This window comes from Thalassophryne amazonica, chromosome 1, assembly GCF_902500255.1.
Source record: "Thalassophryne amazonica chromosome 1, fThaAma1.1, whole genome shotgun sequence".
Lineage (NCBI taxonomy): Eukaryota > Metazoa > Chordata > Actinopteri > Batrachoidiformes > Batrachoididae > Thalassophryne > Thalassophryne amazonica.
The window spans coordinates 23,246,635-23,268,365 of NC_047103.1; the positions used below are offsets into that span (position 1 = coordinate 23,246,635).

The 21,731-nt window shown below is 40.9% G+C and overlaps 1 protein-coding gene across 6 annotated transcripts in view; it reads right to left on the minus strand.

The window, feature by feature from the left end:
- Positions 1–21,731, minus strand: part of LOC117507349 (SWI/SNF-related matrix-associated actin-dependent regulator of chromatin subfamily D member 3) — a 103,608-nt gene that overhangs the window by 63,004 nt on the left and 18,873 nt on the right. Inside the window, exon 1 of one of the 6 annotated variants that reach the window (XM_034167207.1) lies at positions 8,439–8,686. The exons of 1 other annotated variant lie outside the window; for it this stretch is intronic. In XM_034167207.1, coding sequence (XP_034023098.1) covers positions 8,439–8,516 — 78 coding nt within the window. In that variant the 5' untranslated portion in view covers positions 8,517–8,686. Of the gene's footprint in view, positions 1–8,164; positions 8,198–8,438; positions 8,687–21,731 lie in introns of those variants that run through there. 4 more of the 6 variants (XM_034167199.1, XM_034167232.1, XM_034167225.1 and 1 more) reach the window with 4 other exon arrangements.

Genomic DNA, 21,731 nt, shown 5'->3' on the forward strand with positions numbered 1-21,731 from the left:
GTGCTTTAGTTAAGGCACGTAAAGATTACACTGGGAAACAAATCGTAATCTAGATAACTAGACCAATCTAACTGCGCAGATTAAACAGCTAACAGATACAGAAAAACACCGCTGTGCTCCAGAACAGGAAATGATACAATACCGCAGTGAGAGCCAACCACCAGTAGAGGCAAGCAAGAGTCAATTGAAGGAACAAGCTTATTAGCTTTCGACAAGTTGCTAACTCTCCAAAGCTAGCTTCCTGGCACACCGTGTATACGGTCTCTCCAAAATCCATTATAAAAAAGTTCAAATTTTTAAAACATATACTTCAGGTAAGGTTGGAATGTCTTAGACGCATCATGTTTAAAAACCTGTCCTGGAGAACACAGACCTTCAGTCCATTTTTGCTGGCAAAAACAAAAACATGTATTTGAAATGTGTCTAAAAGTGTAATGTCACAAAATATAACTGACAAAGGTTATCAAATTGTCCAAAAGCCTTCCTTCAAAATATGTAAAAACTAAACTGGTCTTTGATTTTGACTCTAAAACCTACTTCAAAGGAGGTGTGATCCTTTGATCTCCATATAAACGCAGGCTAATTTAACAACAAAAATCAGTTTCACTTGGTTATGGAGACCAGACATCTACTGTCATAAACCTTGAGGATATACTGCTGTTATAATCACTTAAGATCACAATTTTCAAATTTTGAGAAGGGGCAATTTCTTAGAAATCATGTTGTTGTTGGTGGACTTTCGGCTGCTTCAGTTTTCTTTGGGGTCACCACAGCAAATCCAGCACAAACCCACATCGGGATTTTGCACAAATTCTATGCTGGATGCCATTTCTGACACCATTCCAGTGTAACTGGAGAAGCATACACAGCCCCTGGTCTTCCAAAGAGATCTCCCATCCAAGTACTAACCAGGGCTTGGTTTCATAAAGCAGTCTACTCTTGTTTAGTTGACTAAACTCAGTCAACTAATCTTTTGATGTTAGTCATTGCACAAAGCGCTTAGTCGGCTAAAGTTTCAAATTAGCTGACTCAAATTTTTAACCTGCTGCAGTGTCTTACCTCAAAAATGGCGGCTATCGTGCACCACCACGTGATGGAGCAGGAAGGAAGGAGAGCCTTGTGGCGGGAGTGGGTGTTCCAGGATCGGAATTATCCATTGGAGATGTTTACGGGTGCCAGCCAGGAGCGCTTCTCCTTTTGGGCAGCGGACTGGGCCATGTTTGTAGTAGACAACCAACCCGGAAGTAAACATAACTCTTGCACATGAGAGTCGTTTCTTGGCAACAGCACTGGTCAGGCCACTTACGCCCGTGAAAATCGTTGATTAACATTAGATGGCTAATCTACAAATTTAGCTGTCGATGTGAAAGAGAGGTTAGATGGCTAATGTTGAACAACTAACCTTAGTCGACTAAGTTTAGTAGACTAAAAGATTAGACTGCATTACGAAACCGGGCCCTGGACCCACTGTACTTAGCTCCTGAGATCTGATGGGATCAGTCTTAGACAGAGCAGACTGGTTGCATTGATTTCTTAAAAATCATAATGGTTGTAAGTCACATTGGAATGTTAGTAATTATTATGTGAGTTATCAGGACATGACATGTCTCACCGTTCCCTACAAATCAGTAGTACAAAGTGATGGGGAATCACCCTTGTACATCCTTATGATAAATAAAAATGAAATGGGTTCTTGAGATATTGCACTAACAAAGGTGGCAATGGCAATATCTTGAATATCTCACTGTGACCTTGAAATTGACCCCAAGGTCACTGTAATCGACTTGTGTCGGGGATCACCCAAGTACATCCTTTTGCTAAGTAGAAATGAAATTGGTGAACTGGTTCTTGAGATTTCGCTCTAACAAGGGTGGCAATGGCAATATCTTGCTGTGACCTTGAAAATGACCCCAAGGTCATTGTCATTGTCTGGTGACAGGGATCACCCAAGTACACTCTTATGATAGACATTAATACAATTGGTTAATTGGTTCTTGAGATATCGCGCTAACAAGTGAAAATAAACGGATGGACGGAGGGACATGCTGATCGCTATATCCTCCTGTCTCCCTGTATTTCATACCGGGGGGGATAAAAAAAACAGTTTAATAAAACATTCTTAAACAAAACAAGTGTTATTAATTTGCATGTCATTAATATTGTGCAAGTTGCTCTCTCCCCATAACATACTCTCTACATACTTTGCCGCCAACCTAATATAATGTCTTTGCCATGTTATCAAAGTTTTGCTACATTATAGCCTGCAAACCAGTCCACAAATATCAGACAGGTATCGATGGCAGTACATTAAAAAGGGGGTACACAGTGAGTTTATACCTGGATTCAGATTTTCACTAAGGGCTTTATAGGTTTTTGCCTGTTTTAGACATATTAAAGAAATAAAAAAGAAATTAAAGAAGAAAAGTGAGAAGTTCAAACACAAAAAGCCCAGATGAATTTCATCACACAGAAATTCAGAAATTCCAAATGTACTGCACGTTTCAAAGTAGGCCTACCCAACAAGAAAGCTCCAAGTCACCACAATGGAGAGACTTGAGCTAATGAATATTTGGAGGTGCTGCTTCATGGAACATTTAAATAATTCATTATTAAAAGAAGTGATTACTTTGACTAATTGCATTGACTTGCAGTGATGGGTTTTGATTGTTTTTTTGACTTGATTAATTGTTTAAATCAACTTAATCCCCAACATTTTAGTGATACCTCTTAGAGACACATACACAAACTCAGAATCTACAGATCAAGCAGATCACGTCCCTTGATGTTTAGGGTTATCGGGTTGTTTATCTGATTTTCCAACACTGTGATAACAGGCTTTTCTTGTCACTGTGGCCCTCACTGACCTCCACGTATATGCATGAGCCAGAGAAGTAAATCAGCACGGGAGGTAAGGTAGATAATGAGAGGACGAGACTACATCCCACCCATCAGTCCAAAAACCAGACCTCAGCCAAACCCTCTCCCCCACAACCACTGGGAGGCTGGAACATTACGACCTTTGCTTACCACAACGTTTTCACATTCTATGTTTGTATATTTATGTTTTTATGTGCACAATTTTGCACATGTATGATAAAACAGAAAGTTGAAGCAGTCTTTAATCCTCCAACTTTGCAACTGAGAGCGAGAGAAAAAAAAAAAGAAGCATCTGGCCACAATCGAACAAAGCGCGGGGAATCATCCACATACCTCATGGACGAAAATATTTCTCCATTCTGCAGCACGCGTGGAAAGCAACCTGCCGCGACTATTTTAAACAAGACTTTTTAAATCTCTGCAAGAGGATAGATGCATGCGTGAGTGAAAATAAGCAGCGGGAAATATTTGGCTTCAAGCAGCCAGAGTCTCATCAAGGTTAATTGGTCTGTTGAGAGGACACACTCGTCTGCCTCATCAATCACTCGCTCCATTGTTTCCTAAAGTCTGTCTCTCTGTGTAAGGCTTTGCCACTGAAGCCACTGTAATGACCGCTCCTGTCAGAGAGACAATGCCTCACCTTGTCGTGGAAATAAATCTACCTGCTGTCAACGTGGCGACCATCAGCGGTGAATAAAGTGGAGTTAAGTGTAAAAATCCAGACTTGGAGGTAACATTGCTTGCTAGCGCTGTAACAAAGAAGCAACAAAAAGAATCATTTTGATAAAGTCATTTTGATAAATATTCTGATGGCGAAGTCTCGCACTAGATATGAGATCTTGCTGTTCCTCCCAGAAATCTCGCTATCATTACACAAATTTGAGTTTGCTTTGGCTGTTTCTTTGTTAGATCGTTAACAGGATTGTGGTGATGTTAATGAACCAATTTTCATAAAACTTTGTGATAAAAGGATGGTCCTGAGTGGGCCATGACACCATAACAGTCTCAAACCAATTAGATCAAACATTAGGTGCGTTTCCGCAGCAAAACCTGCAGGCCAATTTAGGGGGTCCAACAACACAGGGATTGCACCAAAAAGTAATTTTTCGCAACCTCTGTTGGGGCGAGGTGTGTACTTAAGAGCAGCCTTGAAATGCCATTGGGCGGGGCTCAATACTGATTGGTCAAACTCATGCACGAGAGGATGACAACACCACCAAACGGCATTTGTGAAAGTGAAGGTAAGCAGAAACTTGCAGAAGAACTGCAATATGTCCCACAGAGTTACACAGAGTTTTCACATTCTATGTTTGTATATTTATGTTTTTATGTGCACAATTTTGCACATATACGATAAAACATTTATTTCAACAACTCTTCTAGATGGAGTGCCCTCGCTATGACAGCCACATCAACTTGATTTACTGATTATAAAGAACAGAACTATTTTCTCCACTCCTGCATCATCAGGAAACAGTCTGTTTTAGTTATAGTCAAATTTTAGTTTAGGGATAGTGTTGACCGTGAGTGTCACAGTGATGCAATGGTGCTACTCAACCTAGATGTTCAGTCAAAAAGATCCCTTTTGTCTCAAAATGTGACGAGTTTGGCATGAACAGAATATACTGGGCCTTGGACTATTGATCTGACAAAGAAAGTCATCTGAACATGATTTGGTGAGTGGAAAATGGAAATTATAATTTTTGCTAATCAAGTATTTTAGCATCAATGAATCAACTGCAGGTGGCACCATGGCTTAGTGGTCAGCATAGTTGCCTCACAACAAGAAGGTCCTGGGATCACTTCCCACTTGGTCCTTTGATTGTGACATTTGCATGTTGTTCCTGTGGGGTTTTTTTTTTTTAGGTGCTCCAGCTTCATCCCTCTTCCAAAGACATGCTGGTTAGGTGGATTGGAGGCTAATAAATTGGCCATATGTGTGAATGAGTTTGTTTGTGTATATGTGGCCCTGCGATAGACTGGCGTCGTGTCCAGGGTGTACCCCGCCTCTCTCCCAGTGACTGCTAGGATAGGCTCCAGCTCCTCCATGACCCTTAATAAAAACAAGCAGTTACAACTGTTTGTAAAAATAGATGAGGAAAATTATCTTTAGATGCAGCAATATTGATCGTTACTGCATCAAAGAAGCTTTCATCGGTTTCTGTTGTTTGGATCATCATTAGCATTACTTAAAAACCCTATTAACCATCGTAGATAAAACTTGGTGGTGGGGTGGCATATAGGCCAAGGAAATATCTCTTGGTATGGATTAGGGTGCTATGGCACAGCCAGGATTTTTTTTCTACGTAATCCACATTATAAATTAGATCTTATAGGTTGGAGGGGTGAATTCACTGCTCAAAGCACTTTGCAATGATGCGTCCCATTCACGTACCCACACACACAGATGTCAACATGCTGCCTTACAAGGCGTTCAATAGTGCTCCGCGAAGATGACGTCACAGCTACCTGGGAAACTGCGAAAGTCCCATATGTCAGGCAAACAAAGCAGCAAACAATAGCCACTTCCACCGTGTTTGTCCACGTTTCTTTAACTCTGCCACACAATTGAGCCCAACGATCGCACTTTCCACCCTGAATTGTTGGCTTTGGAAACGTCATGAACCACACACCTTGCATATGTGGCTTGTCAGCATACAGGCTGTCACTGTTACACGTCCCGTAACAGCAATGTTTTTTAGAAACCATGTTTACTCCACGCAAATCGAACAACAACACAGTATGTATCCGCCATATTCTGTGAGCTCCACTTGCCTGAGATCCGGGTACTTGGTGACGTCATGCTTGACGTCGAAGGCTATTTTTAGTATCTTCACGGAGCGCTATTGCACACCAGGAGCAACTTGGAGATTAAGGACCTTGACCTTGCAGGTCAGATGGGGCTTTAGACAGGAGAACCTCTGGTCTCGAGCACACTTCTTTAACCTAGAGTATCACGTCCCCATTGTAGTTACTGTTATATGGATTGCCAAAGGGATGTACTCTCTGATTGCTCCTGCAGTTTAAGGATGAGTGATTCCCTTGAAAACAGAAAATACTAAATACTGAACAAACACGAAAGTATGTATTACTTGATATATTATTGGTGACCAATCAATACTGTAAAGGTTTCAATGTTTTTGACATTAGCATCAAAACCTTAATCAAGGCATCTCAAACTGATGGCCTAGGACTGTATAGGATCCTTGAGTGATTGCATTATGGCCACAGCATACCTACACAGCATCGATCATGACTGGTCATGAATACACTACGTCAAAGCTGTCCTGTTGAATCTTGAACATGTAAAAGTAAGCCTCGCCGGCTTCCATTCGCCACAGCAAATCCTAGGTGGATCTGCATGTTGAATTGGCACAGGTTTTACATCAAATGACTTTCCTGACAACTCCACATTATATGGAGAATGGGCAGGGATAGGATTTGAACCTGGAACCTACTGCACTGGCACTAACCATGGGCACTAACCACTTGGCCACCACCCCTCCCTGAATCTTGACTATGTCCTGTATAAAAATCAATTCAGGAAAATTTTCTACAACAATACCAATACTTATTATGAAGCAAAAAAAGAAATCATCACAACTGAACCAAGGACACAAAGAACACAAAGACAGGAGCTATGAGGGAAAAAGATGGAGCTATGAGGGAAAAAATAATATTCATACTGCCACACGTAGCATAAAAACCCAGTTTCACACAAATATCCATGAATGTCCAGGACTGCCTTCAACATGGCAGACAACAACAAGAGGATTTGAAAATATTCTGTGACAGTTCATGACCATTTTAAACAATTTAAAGCAGCTGTGCTAAAAGTGTTGTACCATCTTGTACCATCGTGACTTAAGTCCCTTTTCCAAATACACAATTGTTAACTAAGACACGAGTACAACTATCACAATGTGGCAGGTCCTATGGCTAGTCTTGGCTGGTCTAGCTGACTCTTGAACACCCTTGATAAGATGTGGCTGTACAAGATGTCACCATGAATGTTTAAAAATATTGAGGAATATTTACAGATCCTCTTTCTGTCGCCATTCTGCCATAATTCAGACTGTTACCGAATTATCTTGAAGGCAATCTTGGGCATTCTTGGATATTTAGTGACAGGATAGTCATACAAGAGAGTCTTGATGGTGTCATGCTAAATCACGGCGGTTCTTGGTTAAATCATGATTGCCTTCTACTTTGTAATTGGGTCATGGTGTTGTCATTTAGAAGTCTTATGAGTGAAAAGGATGTGGTCAAGATACACCACAACAACTATGATGTGGTGTATTCATGGACATGGCCAAAATTATTGGCCTGGAAATGGACTTTAAAAGAGAATGTCCAAGATGTCACCAAGACAATCCAGGGGAAGGACCATGATTTGATAGTTATGGTGGCATCGTGGTCACCAATCACGTACACTGGAATGGGGCTTTACCATGTGCCATAAATGGAGTCCAAATGATCATTTTGCTTCATATGAAATTGGATAAGTTGCATTGTGGTGCTATTTCACACATAAATATAATCACACCAAGCATCGCTATAAAATGCTGTGTCATTGCTGACATCACAAATCTACATTGTGACAAGGAAGGGTGTGGGCGAGTCTGGTTCCAGGTCATTAAATGCCAGAAGGCCTTTAAATTTTAAGCATTTTTAAAAATATATCCTCATTTTTTAGTATACATACACACCCCTTATCACAGTTTTGTCACTTGTTTCCAACTTCTGGTTCACACGTCAACTTCAGAAATGTACTAGATTTCACAAAGCCAATACAAACCGTAGACAAAAACCCGTATCTGGCGCAACACTAATATTTTTGAATGGATTGAGACGTCCCAAAAATGTGAGCATGTGGCCATGGGTCCACTGCTTTAATAATGCCTTCACCTCCGTTGTGCTTTCAGGAGCTTTGTAATAAAAGGTGCCTAACCTCTAACCTCAATCAACAATTAATATTTCACGTTACTGTCGCTTAACATGAATGCGCTGATTGTTCTGCGTGATTTCCACGACTGCCCCCCCCCCCCCCCCCCCCATCCTTCTACGATACTCTGTTTGTCTGTCTCATGACCTTTCGGGTTCAAATGCTTCCACCAGCCCGTGTGGAAGCCCACTCCTGATTGTTTTGAGTGGACTTGTCATTTCCCTCCCTGTCTGTGACTCCCAGAGAAGCATGCTCAGTGCGCTCCTCTGCTCGCCAAAGGGGGAGCTGCCTCCCGCCGCCACCGCCGTTGCTTAGCTTCTATTTCTACAAATTTGCTCTTACAAATCCTCTGCTCTCCATCCCTCTCCTCCGCGGCTACATCCATCCTTGCTGTTCCACTTCTTGCTCGTTCAAGCCATCGCTGCCTTGGTCTTCCTTCCTCCCTCTCTCCCTCTCTCTCTCTCTCTCTCTCTCTCTCTCCACAGGCTGGGATCCAGGGGGGGCTGGAAATAACCTTCACATGGCCACTTTTACCCAGCTATCTTTCTCACACACATACACAGATGCATGCCAGAGCCCAGCTCCCTTCAGCAGAATGACGGACAGCGTCACTCACCACTCCATGGACCAGGAACTCAAACAGTTTGCTCTTGGTGGCTTTCCTGGCTCCCCCCGCCGTCTCCTCCGTAGCCATTTGCTCAGTCCCCTCCGTTCACCCTGCTATGTCTCCCTCTCCTTCTTTTGTCTTTCCCTCTCCCAGCCTCTCTCTCCCTTCTCCCAGCCTCCGGTTCCCCTCCCCTGCTCCACTTTCCTTCTCTTTGTGCTCTCCTTTTCAGCACTGCCTGTCCCTGACTTTCTCTCTCTCTCTCGCTCGCTCTCTCTCCTCTGTTTTGAATGTGCAGCAGCCTTGCTGAGTCTCTCAGTGTGTGTCTCGCTCACTTTTTAGTTGAGCTGCCTTTCAGGAGCCCGGCATGTCGCTCTGAGGCGGTGGGTGGTGGTGGGGGAGTGGGGGTCTACCAGGGGGGTTTCAGCCAGCCTATCCCACCGCTCCCACGCACAGCTGTTGCATTCCATTGGTAGATAAGGGCATTGGGCACGGCATGCCGGCTGTTCGGCCGTAACAGGGACGGAGGAGGTTCGGATCAGTTAGCCGGCCCTCTGCTGCAGTTTCCTCCCCTGGTGACCAAACTATAGGCCACGGTCAGCACAGAGCCCAGAGTCTGGATTCATTCTTAAAAAAAAAAAAAAAAAAAGCACCACTGCTCTTAAAGGGACAGTGCTGCATGTGTGCACACAAAAATCAGTCATGTATGATGGAGAGGTATGACAAGGATGATGATAAGGAGGATGGATCCATTTTTTTAAACCCACATCTATCTGTCAATCATCAGCATCATCATCATTTGTAAAGAATGTTTCACTTTAGAAATGCAGCTCAAAGTATGATAATCAAGACAAAGCTTGTTTCACCATAATTAGAAAACTCAACATTTTAGGAAGTATCCCAAAATAAATAAAAGGGAAAGAAATGAAATCTAAAACGACTAAAGATTGCTGGAAGGGCCGGGTTAATGCATGGTCCGACCTGAACTGAAGTCCAGGGGCCCCAAACCACAGGGGGGCCCACAATTTCCACCACAAAAACATTCAATAATGAACACTAATATAAAGGTCTATGAAATATAAATGCAAAAATAAGTAGTGTCATGTCTAAATAATACAGCAGAGACGATTGCCAACAGAACAGTGTCCTATTGCCTGATGGGCACGGACGAACTTCAAGACAGACCAATATCTTTATGATTATTAAAGCAAAAGGAAAAAAAAATAATAATTAATCAGATACAATTCCATGTATTTATGCTACAGTGCTAAATCACAAGGTAGGTTATCTCAAAGTGCAAAACACAAGTAAGGCCGAGATCTAATCCACCCCATGAGCAAGCGCATGGGAGAAGCTAAAAGAACTTTATAAGAAACCTCAAGCAGGCCAGACTGAATGAGGTGACCATGTGCTACGATCATTCCAGCAAGACGGGGGGGGGGGGGGGGGGTACAAGATTGACAGACCATATTGAAACAGAAATGTCGCAGTGAAACATTTACACAGCCCAGTGCTCACAATGACAGATAGCTGAAAAGACAAAAACACAATGTTTTGGAACTCTCCCTGAAAAAGTACTTCTATGACATGCCACCAGTGTATTAATGTGGCCTGTATATGAAAATTTTGTAATGAGAATTTAAATAAGTATAGTTCATTAAATAGAACCACAAAGATTCTTTCCATGTAGTTCCCAGAATTGTGACATCTTACGCAGAAACTAACCAAACTAAGTCACTAACTTTAATCACATATCTCAAAACTCAACTTCTTTACAGTATGTTGTTAGTTCTGTTAGTAGAAAACTAAAAATGAACAACACTATTTTCATGAAGTCACAACAGCAAACTGGGCTCACGAGAAAATAGGACTGAAACAATTCTGTGCAAGATTGATCCTTTAAGTAATTTCACTCATGATTTTATTCAATCTGTGTCGACTGAATTACAATTAAAAAAGAGTTTTGTTTGTTTGTTTTGTTTTTTGAAGTACAGCTGTACAATTACAAACATTATTCTAAATCATTGAACAATTTAGTCACCTGGACAACTATTTAGCAAGACTGTGAACTAAATTGTAAAAAGTAAAAATTTTGATGGGTCCCTTGTATTTTCTATTATGCAGGGATGGTGGCTAAGTGGTTAATGCGCTTGGTTTCAGTTCAGAAGGCTCCAGGTTCAAATCCCACCTCTGCCACATTTCTCCATGTAATGTGGAGTTGCATCAGGAAGGGCATCCGGCGTAAAACCTGTGCCAATTCAACATGCAGATCCACCTTGGATTTGCTGTAGCGACCCCGAGTGCAAACAAGGGAGCAGCCAAAGGGACTTACTTACTTGTATTTTCTATTATGTATGCAAAAAAGGTTGTAATTTTACAATTTGTTTCCATTTATTTTATTGCTTTTTCCTGTATTTTAAAAGTACAACAAATGACAATAAAATTACAATACATAAATTACAATACTACATTTAGAATGTAAAATAATGTGATAGTTATTTCAGGTATTACAGTATTTTATGGCATCCCAGCTGCTGAAATTTTTTTTTAAGTTTCCCCCAATGTGATTAAGGTAGTAAATCGAAATATAATCGCATGCACAGAGGCACACACACGACAATTTGTCCTCACACTTAGTAGAAACTAGAAACCATGAAATTTTAGGGTGGGTCCATGTAACAGTGCACAAACTGATTTTAAGAAATCATGCCAAAGGAAAAAAAAAAAAAAAAAAGATTGTATCTGACCAACACCGCATATCAATATTTCTGAGGCAGATTTAGAAGAATTTCTACCGTTCTGGTTTGGTTTTTGAGTCTTTATGAAAGATTGCGTTCTATTGGGCACTGCAGTCTTGTTAGAACCCTTGTGTGACATCGTGGGATTTGACCACTTCTGGGGACAGCCTGCACAAACACAGCATCACTTGCAATAGAAAAATGATGTACTGTTTTGTTTTGGGCTGCAATCACGGAAGCAGTCGCGAAAACTCCGTTTTCTTTTCCTCAGTTCCCAGTGGAGATGAGAAGACAAGGCAAATGGGAGAGGTTGTGTCGGTAAGTATTAGTGAGATTTAATGTGAATAATGATACGGGGGTATCCCAGGAAGCATATGATTTTTCATTTAACCCCTTTATTGCCCACCCTTAAACAAGACTACAGTTCCCTATTAAATGAACAAGTGCCCCTCTAGATTCTTATCAACTAAAGCAAAGCTACTGAAGTGACAAAAATTGATCAGTGAGAAAAAAGTTGGGCGCATTATATTTGTCACAACTGACGTGATAATGTGGACCAAAAAAAAAAAAGAAAAAAAAAAGTTACTTCACAAGATGAACAAGGTCACGTCAAGATCACCTTGGTTTCCTGTTTCGGCCGCGGTGCATTCATAGGTTACAAGTATTTCCTCCTCTTGCCTCATTAGCTTTACCTTTCACCCACTCGTCGGCCCGGAGGCATTCAGACTGCGAGTGCTGCACAGCTACAATGTTACGCCAAAGAGCAAGGTGACTGTGTCACTTCACACGTGTAATTAGGTTTTGTTGCCAGAGATTACTTGCAGACTGCTTTCTTATAGCGTTTTTTTTCCTCAAAACCCCTCCCAAAAACGGCTACAAGGTCCTTCTCTGAAGGACGGAAAAAATGTGACGTGAGGAATAAAGGAGTTATTGATGCACAGCAGAATTATACAGCCTGACAGTTTGTGTGCGCGCTCCGGGTTGTGATGTGACATGTCTCACTCTCTAATGATACACAAGCCCGAGGTTCACCCGCCACCACACAGATCATTACTCTGACTAAACCACGCCACGTCGAAGATTATGACTCTTTCATGTTTCCGTGACTCAACCGCCTTGTCTCGCTCGCCTCTTCCCTCCGTCCTTACAGCCATCACATCAGCCGAGTGAAATATTCATGAGGTTATTTGAATGACAAAAGGAGGCGAAATGGGCCAGATGCAAAGGGGGTTTGGTGGATGGTACCAAAAAGACAAGAAGTGTGAATCTATATACATGTATCAATCTGATCAGCTTTAACAACAACAAGTTGTGTTTATCCCTCATTAAATTACATGAACTGCAGTGTTATAATTATGCCACTCCATGCCAGAAGTAGTACAGAGCGGCCACAAGTTACCTTGTATCAACAACTCCCGCAACAGAGTGTGCAGACTTATTTGACTGGGGTGGCCCTAAAGCGGCACCGATTTAGAAGTGACATAAAATCTGAGCACACATACATCACATTAGCTTACGTAAAAAGTAAGTCCTTTCGGCTGCGCCCTTGTTCTTTCACTTGGGGTCACCACAGCAGATCAAATGAGGATCTGCATGTTGATTTGGCACAAATTTTACACCAGATGCCGTTCGTGACGCAACTCCACATTACAGGGAGAAATGTAGCAGGGGTGGGGTTTGAACCGGGAACCTTCCACACTGAAACCAAGTGCACTAACCACTTGGCCACCACACCTATACAAAAAAAACCAAAAAAACAAAAACAAAAACGTAACATTCAGGTTTAAGGCTGATAATCGATAAGTTGTCATCACAACGATTAAAAAAAAAAAAACAATATATATATATATATACACATATATATACACACACATATATATACACACACATATATATAAACACAAACATATATATACATATATACACATATATATACACACACATATATATAAACACAAACATATATATACATATATACACATATATATATACACATCACACCATTTATCCAAGTAGGCTAACTGCAATCATAGCCAACCGAGAGTACCAAAATATAAGTCACTTTTTGTTTATCTAGTTTTGGAGGCCTTACAATGTATACTCTGGTCTGACTTGTATACAGATAAATAACAAGTTTGTTATGAATAACAGTAAGTATAAGAACTATTTATATAGGACTTTCCCGACAATCAAAGTGCTAAACAAAATAATATCCAATAATAAAAGAATAAACTAAAACACTACACTACAGCAATACACAAAAATCTCAAATTAAAGAGCTCATAACACAGAAAAAGGTGCGAATTTTCTCTTCAAGACACATTTTTTTTACAGGTGTGACTTATACTCCGGAAAGTACGATACTGACTATTGCACCTCAACAAGTGTAACAGATATATTTCTCATCTAGGAGTTCAATCTTAGCCCTTGGTCACATTAACTACAAGAGGCAGAGGCAAAGCAAAAAGCTGGCATTCATTTCCAATCAGACTGGGTGTTCTACAGCAACAAGAGGTGACCATGTCACAAGCTAGGTGGGGGAAAAATAGAAAAGATGTCTATGCAAAAACTTAGCGATGACACGCAGCAACTCCCAATCAGGGTTAGGGAAGCGTAACGTACATTGATGAATACCGAAAAAAATATACAAAATGCCAGAATACACTCCCAGACAGTTGCATTTCTGTATAAGACTAATACGTTTGGCATGTTTCCTCATATTTGTAAAGATTAGAAAGAAATAAACAATTAAATCTAAAAACTCTGTTTCTGTAACCAGATAATACCTCTGAGGTGATTTACAAGACATCTTATCTCTAAGTACATGTCAGCATATGTTGGCTGTAAACAGCAGATGGTAAACCGGGTGTTCCATTGTAAATTAAATTTTCTCAATGTAACGACAATGGAAAATTCCACCAGCACTGGCTGAGAGTGTGGCACCCGTGCACTGCAATGGCACTTACTGCCAAAAGCTGAAAAAATTCAAACTTTTACAGATTGCCATAACAACAAGGACAAACCTGAATGTTTTATCTTTAACAATAAAAAAGGAGTAGTGAGAAAATAAATATTTAAGTGCAGAGAGTAAGCTGGTTTTAATCAGGTAAATGTGAATAATTTGTGTGATATTACAGCGAGGAATTAAGCAGAAGTGTCACCAAAAGGTTTTTAAGGAACCATCAGAGTCAGGGTTTCTTGTTTCAATACAAGCTGTGCAAAATGCCAAAAGGCTGTTGTATCTTTCAATTACCATGTTGTCCAGTGCACAAGACACACCAGTCAAAAAAGGCAAAGTGAAGACGAGTGGAAAAAAGCACGTCTTGTTTTTTTGTATGTGGAACTCACTTTATAACACAGTGTTTCCCTGGAGGTGAGTATAACCACGGACAAGAGCTCAGTGTAGCCAAGTGGTAAACTCCAATGAGGCCCTCCCATAAGAAAAAAAAAATTCAGATCCTTGACTGGCCACTTAAGGCTAGCTCCAAAACAGAGCACATTCCCATAGGAGTCCATGTTAAAATGTCCAAATTTAGAGCAGAAATAAACATGTTTACAGCCTGGTACAAAAAGCGGTTTTGGTCTCTATAGATAGTTTCCTCCTCCATGACAACTGTAAAAGAGGGAGGTGAATTCTTTTTTTAATAACTTCCTGGTTTAAGATGTTATACACCATAAAGTTATGTAAAGTTAGGGGTGTGGTCGCTTTGAGCAACCATGGCTCAGGCAAGTGCATCTGCCTCTCGTAGTGTCTTTAGCTCAGAGGCTGCTTCATGTAGCTGCTAGCTATTATGGAAGGCTGTGTCTGTTGTTTCAGTGTTTTATTACGAACACCTGGAATATGTCTTATTGTGTGGTGAAACGTCCTAACAGATCTTCTAAAATGTCCCTGCAGCAATATTCACGCTAAATGAAACTCTCGTCTTATTTAATGTTGTATACTAACGGTGTTAGCGCTTTTAGCAGCTATCAGTAGCCTGATCCATTAAGCGCAGTTGATGCATCATTACCGAGAAAATCAGCTGCTCATAAATTCTAATGTCTACACCAAAGCAAATCTTTCGGAAAACCACTTTACAGTCCCCAAAAATCTAATTTAATAAATGCTCAAACCACGGTTAGCCTGTTAGCTTAGCTGGTTCATAATCACACGTGCATCCAAAACACATAAAAAGGCATGCAGGACCATGACAAATTGTACAAAAGATAGAGACCGAGTGATCCACACAGCCACAGCGCACCGATACAGAAAAAGCTTTAGTTAGCGAAACGTAACGTTTCGGGCAACCTGCCCTTCGTCCGGCATGCTGTCTGACAAAGGGCAGGTCGCCCGAAACGTTACGTTTCGCTAACTAAAGCTTTTTCTGTATGAGAGCGCTGTGGCTGTGCGGATCAATCGGTCTCTATCTTCTGTACTCAGAGAGGGGCATGTTCAGGCTTCTTTTTCACACACGGAGCCACCTATGCTCCACCCTTTTATGCATTAACAAGTTCATCTTGCTGCTGCTGTCAACAAGGCAACACCCAGACCATGGCCCTGACATGGGCTTCATATTAGCTAATCCAAGTCTCTATAGAAAATCTATGGATGACATCACGCAGGCTTTGTTCGATTTTTGTGTACTGTTGTAGTGTACTTTTATTATTACGGTTTATTCTTTTATTTTTGTAATGTATTTTATGCCTCAATTCCTGGGAAAACCTTATAGAAATAGTTACAATTAATGAACATGTGCTTTTTCAGTAACACAAAGAAATAGGACACTCAGCAAATGTTGACACCTGAAGGAAATCAATGCAGGAACACTCGGGGTCACCTCAGCTAGTTAGGTACATGGACCTGCCAGTTGATTTGGTACAAGTATTACGCCAGACGCCATTCCTGACAACTCCACACTACACAGAGAAGGGGCAGGGGTGGCTTTGAACCGCGAACCTTCCGCTCTGGAAATAAGCACACTTAACCACTTGGCCACTAATAATAATTATAAACAAAAATTACTGACAACAGAGATGGAGCTTTAACTGGGGATTGTAGGTCTTTGTGTAGCATATTTATACAGATTACTTTGTGACATCATGAAGCGATTATGAAAACACTGGGAAAAAGGCAAAAGATACAACACAAACAAACACATAAAAACTTTTTCCGAGCCCAAGAGCCATCTGTGTACATCATCTCGTCAAAATCTGTACTTTGGTATTTCAGTTAATGTGTATTAATGTTAATGTGGCAGAAGTGATCACATTACCTCTATCCTGCTCTGTCAGTTAATGAAACTAAATGCAACTCTGCAGAGTTTCACTACCAGTCAAAACTGTACTGGGTGCGGTTGGGTTTTTATTATAAAAGCACAGTCAAGGCTCACTAAAGCTCCTGCTAATGTGCTTCAACTGCAAAACTAAAATCATGATCAGAGGTCTTGACACCACCTCGTCAGCAGTTACATGAGCAAATGTAAGTGTGACAACACAAAAATAAAACACCTTTCAGAGAATTAACATGAAACATGTCTCTATGCGATGTCAAAGTCACAGCCTCCATTTTTTTTTTTTTGCCCTGGAAGTCAAACTGGAGTGTTTTTTAACATATCAATCACTTGCCCATATCAAAACACAAGAACAATGTCAAACCACCTCTCTATAAGGGGTGATATTGTATACATATTCACAAAGCTAACACGTGTCTTAAAAATACATATTAAAATTCATGAACAAGAATACACCACACACTCCCAATCACCTACTTACAACATATGGCGCATTTTGATACCTGTTGCTTTAAATTTGAGAGGAAATGCTGCTTGCCACACTTCCTCTCCCTCAGAAGTTGAGACATCTTCTTGAAATGACCATGTGGGTGTGTATCACAGAGCAAGCAGGAATCCAGATGTGGGCCTTTGTTACATAGGTCACAGTCATCTAAAATGAGACATTTCATGGCCTAAATTTAGTTTTGGGGAGAATTTCGACATGCACAATCATTGACTTGTGGGACTTTAGGAATGTACTATAAAACACTAAACTCTGACCATATGAAACTGTAAAAAATAAATAAAAACTGGTTATGTGCAATATGACTCCTTTAATGTTCATAGAAAATGAGGCAGCAAAAGGTACGTGTTGCCTCAATCTTTCTTTCTACTTATGATTAATGCATGTTAAAAACAAAAGGCAAAGAATTTTTATCTCTCTCGTGACTGTTGGTTAATGAGACATGAAGACCACAGGTCAGGAGCACCAACCTGCAGATTTTCCTGAAACTCCTTAAGCCTCATCTGAGCAATATCTTACGCACATTACAAAATCAGACGAGTTAAAAAAAAAAATTTCCACTGACATTTCATTAATGCCCACGTATTCCCTTCAAAACTACCTGCCCTGTCCTGATTATCAAAATGGACTTATTGATTGACAAACGTTGATGACCCTCCCACACAGCACTGATCAGGCTTTATTTATCTGCTCGGTAGTGCTACCTGCTGTTGGCATGAGTGTACTACTGGTGTCATTTTCCCTGCTTTAAATAGCGTTAGTAGACCAAATTTCTGTCTGATAAACTCTCACAGTGGCCATCTGTGTGACCTCCACAGCCAGCCAATGTCAATCCACTTCTATACGATCCACTAGATCAACATATTACGTAACACAGACTTGAAATATCGGTTATGCACAAATAAGGAGTGTGCAGTGACTGGCTGCAAGGTCAAAAACTCAGCACGCTGGGCTTATCTACACCAGATTGAGAGACTGTGCCAAATCTTGTTCCTCCAGTAACGGCATGTAGGCGTGTAGCGGTAACAAAGAGCAGCAGCAGCTCTGGCGATGCGAAACAGGGCCTCGAGCGCAGGAATACCCCTTGTTGGACCCCCGCCGTCTCCCTCACCAAAGCCAGTCACTCTCACCAAATGGTAATGTCCCAGTGTGGAGCAGACAGGGGGTAGAGGGGGGCTAACAGGGGGTAAAGGGAGAGGCAGCAGTATTATTTACAACCAACAGGGGGAGCAAACGACAACAGAGGGTGAGGGGAGGTTCCTCGTTCACTGCAGTCCAGGCGAAGGAAAAAGCTTTTAAAGCAGCCCAGCTCAGAGAAAGCACCTTCACATTTTGAAATTCTTCACTTCTCCTTTTCAGCCAGGAGAGGGAGCCATAACAAAATGCAGCGTGCATTACAAACTGGTCTGTTTTTCATGCTGCAAGACTGGCATCATCATCATCAGTTCACTGTGTGTAGGGAATACACGAGCCGCGAAAGATCCCAAAGCAGAGTAACAGTGCAAATCCAGCGAGAGCGTGCAGCCACATTTATAATTATTTTTAAAGGAGCATGGTGGGTGGCGGTTTATGTGATCGATGATGCTGTGCAACAACAGCAGGCTGAGCTGACTGATTCATACAGTGTTAGATTTAGTATCTTTGTCTGTGTTCCTTTCACATTTAAAGAAAAAAAATAATACCATGTTTCCTAGTGGCACAGTTTACATAGCAGAAACCAAGAACCTGCCCCAGACAGACGGGGTGCACTAGGGGGAGTAGAGACTGTGGCGAGGACATGAAATGAGTCAGATTCCCTCCTTCTGCTGGGCCCCTCTTTCTTTCTTCGGTTTAAGAGCTGCAGACAAAACCCGGCTCAAGCTGCTTAAAGGCCACAGCTCCAGGAAAACCGCTCAATGGCCATCAGGCGCCATCAAAGGGACGTGACAAATGCATGCAGTCCTGCACCTTCGCTTTGGGGGATTAAAAGGGAAGTACATTTCAGGACAGATGTCCAGCAGCATGGCATATGTAAAGAAAAGGAGTCTCCCATGCTGGCTAAAAATAATGGTGCATCTGCGAATATTTAGTGATCAAAGTGGCGCTCACAACAAATATCTGGGTGAGGCTGCACAAAGCAGCTCAATGCTGTCGATACCGATAGTTTGATTCCCAACGAATGCTAAGCGCCTCAACTAAGCAGCCGAGGATAAGATGTTTAGGGTCGACCTTGGATTTCAGTTTGGGAAAAAGCGTCTGGAACCAGACAGCATTTGTGATTGAGGTCCTTGGCAGAGCCCCAATCAGTGCCCTAAATAAAAAGAAAGAAAGAAAGAAAGAAAACAGCATCAAAAAAAGGGGGGGGGGGGACATTGTGGAAGCAGATGGAAAGATCGTGCAACAACTTCTTAATGAGCGGAGTCTCCCTGCGGCCTCCAGCAAAGCACCGAAACAACCCTGCAGCATCACCTGCTTCGGGGCATTTCCTGTTTGCTGTAGCCATGACAACAGTATAATCTGCCTCCTATCCAAAGCTATCAGCCAGTCACGTGAGAGCAACCCGTACCACAGTGACTTCGAAACTGGAGCAGCAGCAGCTGGCGAATGCAGAGAGGAACTAAGAGCAAAAAGGCGGCATAGGCAACTTCAGCCTGTGATCGACCTCATGACCCCCATCTGAGACTGTGAAACACCACTCAGAACCCCCCACCCCACCCCACTCCCCAAACTAAACCAAACATGTCAGAAAGTTCCACGGGAATAATCTTGATATGGTTACATAGAAAACCTCAAGTGAGATCTGCATTGGCGCCAATCTTTCAGGATAGGAATGAGAACAGACAGAACGAGGCCAAGACTCGAGGTGATTTCAAACCCAAGACACGGACATCAGATGCAAAGATAGGCCATGAAAACATCTGCAGAGCTCATGTGCCCTCCGACATCCAAAGGTCGGGAAGAAGTCGGCACCTATGACTGCCAGAACAACACCAGCGTTCACTGGAACTTCAGAGATAAAGATATTAAATTATTTTTCCAATGTGGAGTATTCTACAGAGAAGCCACGGCCATAAACATCTAAGAGCAAAGACAGGGCACTGAAGTGTCGCATTCAGCAAATATATCTGAAAATTTGAATAAAATACATCATTTGGAAACAGATCTCTCTCTCTGTGTTGTTTTTTCCCCAGAATTTTGGTGGTGTTCAGAAGCCAAATTTCAAAAATTGCATCACTGTCCAAATACTTGACTATACAAAAAAAGACTTTTTAATGCCTCAAAAATCAACTTATCCAAACAGATGCTGCTGCATGTTTTAAATTCCATTAGTGCTGGTTTTAAATGTTTGGTTGCATCACAGCTTACAGCAGAACCGAGCGGCAAACATCTAAATGGGTCAACCAGCCACTCGAACTGTTATTATATTATATTATATCGCAGACACTGTCTCAAAGTCAAGCTCGGGACCTCAGAAGAATTTGACACAAAGAATGAAAGAAACAGCAAAATATGACACAACTGCACCTCTGTACAGAGTACTGCACACTATACTGCATGTTGTACTAATTACAATACTGCATGCTGTAATGCATACTGTACTGTATGTTGTACTGCATGGGCATAGCAGGGGGTGGATTTCAGGTTTAAGCACCTCCTGAAATGTTCCACCTTTATTGACAGAGAGAAACAAATGTTTCCGAAAACTGTGAACCAAAAGAAGTAACTACTTCAGAAAATGATTCAAGATCTCAAAATGCTCAACACACTGCAAGGAATAACTGCACGCTTGGAACACAAAATTAACCAACTGCTTTAAAAAAAGATTCACCATCTGATAACACTTGAAAGACTGCAAAGACGAATTGTTTTTAAAAAATGCTTGTTTTTTACAGGCTGAAATCATCACATGACAATTGCTTCTGAGAACAACATCAAAATGTTTAGAACACAAAATAAAATTAACCACTTTCAAAAAAGGATTTATCTTTTCACAATGCTTAAATGGTCAAAACACTGGCAGAAGCATTTCTTCAAAACATCCTGTTTCAAAAATATAAAACAATAACTGAACCAACTGCTTCATAAACATTATTCTTCATTTCAAAGTGCACAAAAGCCCAAATGAACAAGTTTTTAAAAACTTTTAGTTTTAAAAAAGTTTTAAAACAACCATTTTAAAATGTTCATTACAGTAAATGAGATAATTTCTTTGGAAAACTATTCTATTTCAAAATGTCAGTGAACACAAAATGAACCAATTACTTCTGAAAGTGATCTGCCAACACAAAATGCTAAATAATAAACACATACCAAATAAAATAACAGTTTAAAAAGAGGTCTCTCTCAAAATGCTCAAAACACTAAATGACAATTGCTTGTGAAAATTTTGCAGCTTCGAAAATGTGCGGAACGCTAAATTAACCAAATACTGCAGATTGAAAGGGCTATAAAAACCATCTGCTTCAAAAAGTAATCAATCGTTTCAAAATAATGGTTACTTCAGAAAGTGATCATTCATTTAAAAATGCTTAAAAAAAAACAAAACAACCACCATATAAACCAATGGTTTCAAAAACGTGCTGTTCCTCAGATACTCAAAATACTGAAAAGAAAAACAAAAACAAATGAACCAATTACTTCAGACGACTCAATAAAAAATTCATGAAAGTTCATTTAAAGTAACTGTTTAAACACTTAAAACACAAAATGACAATTGCTTCAGAAACTGATCCATCTTCTCAAAATGTTCCAACAACTACCGTTTCAATAATAAAAAAAAAATAATTAAAAATGCTCAAAACACTAAATGCTT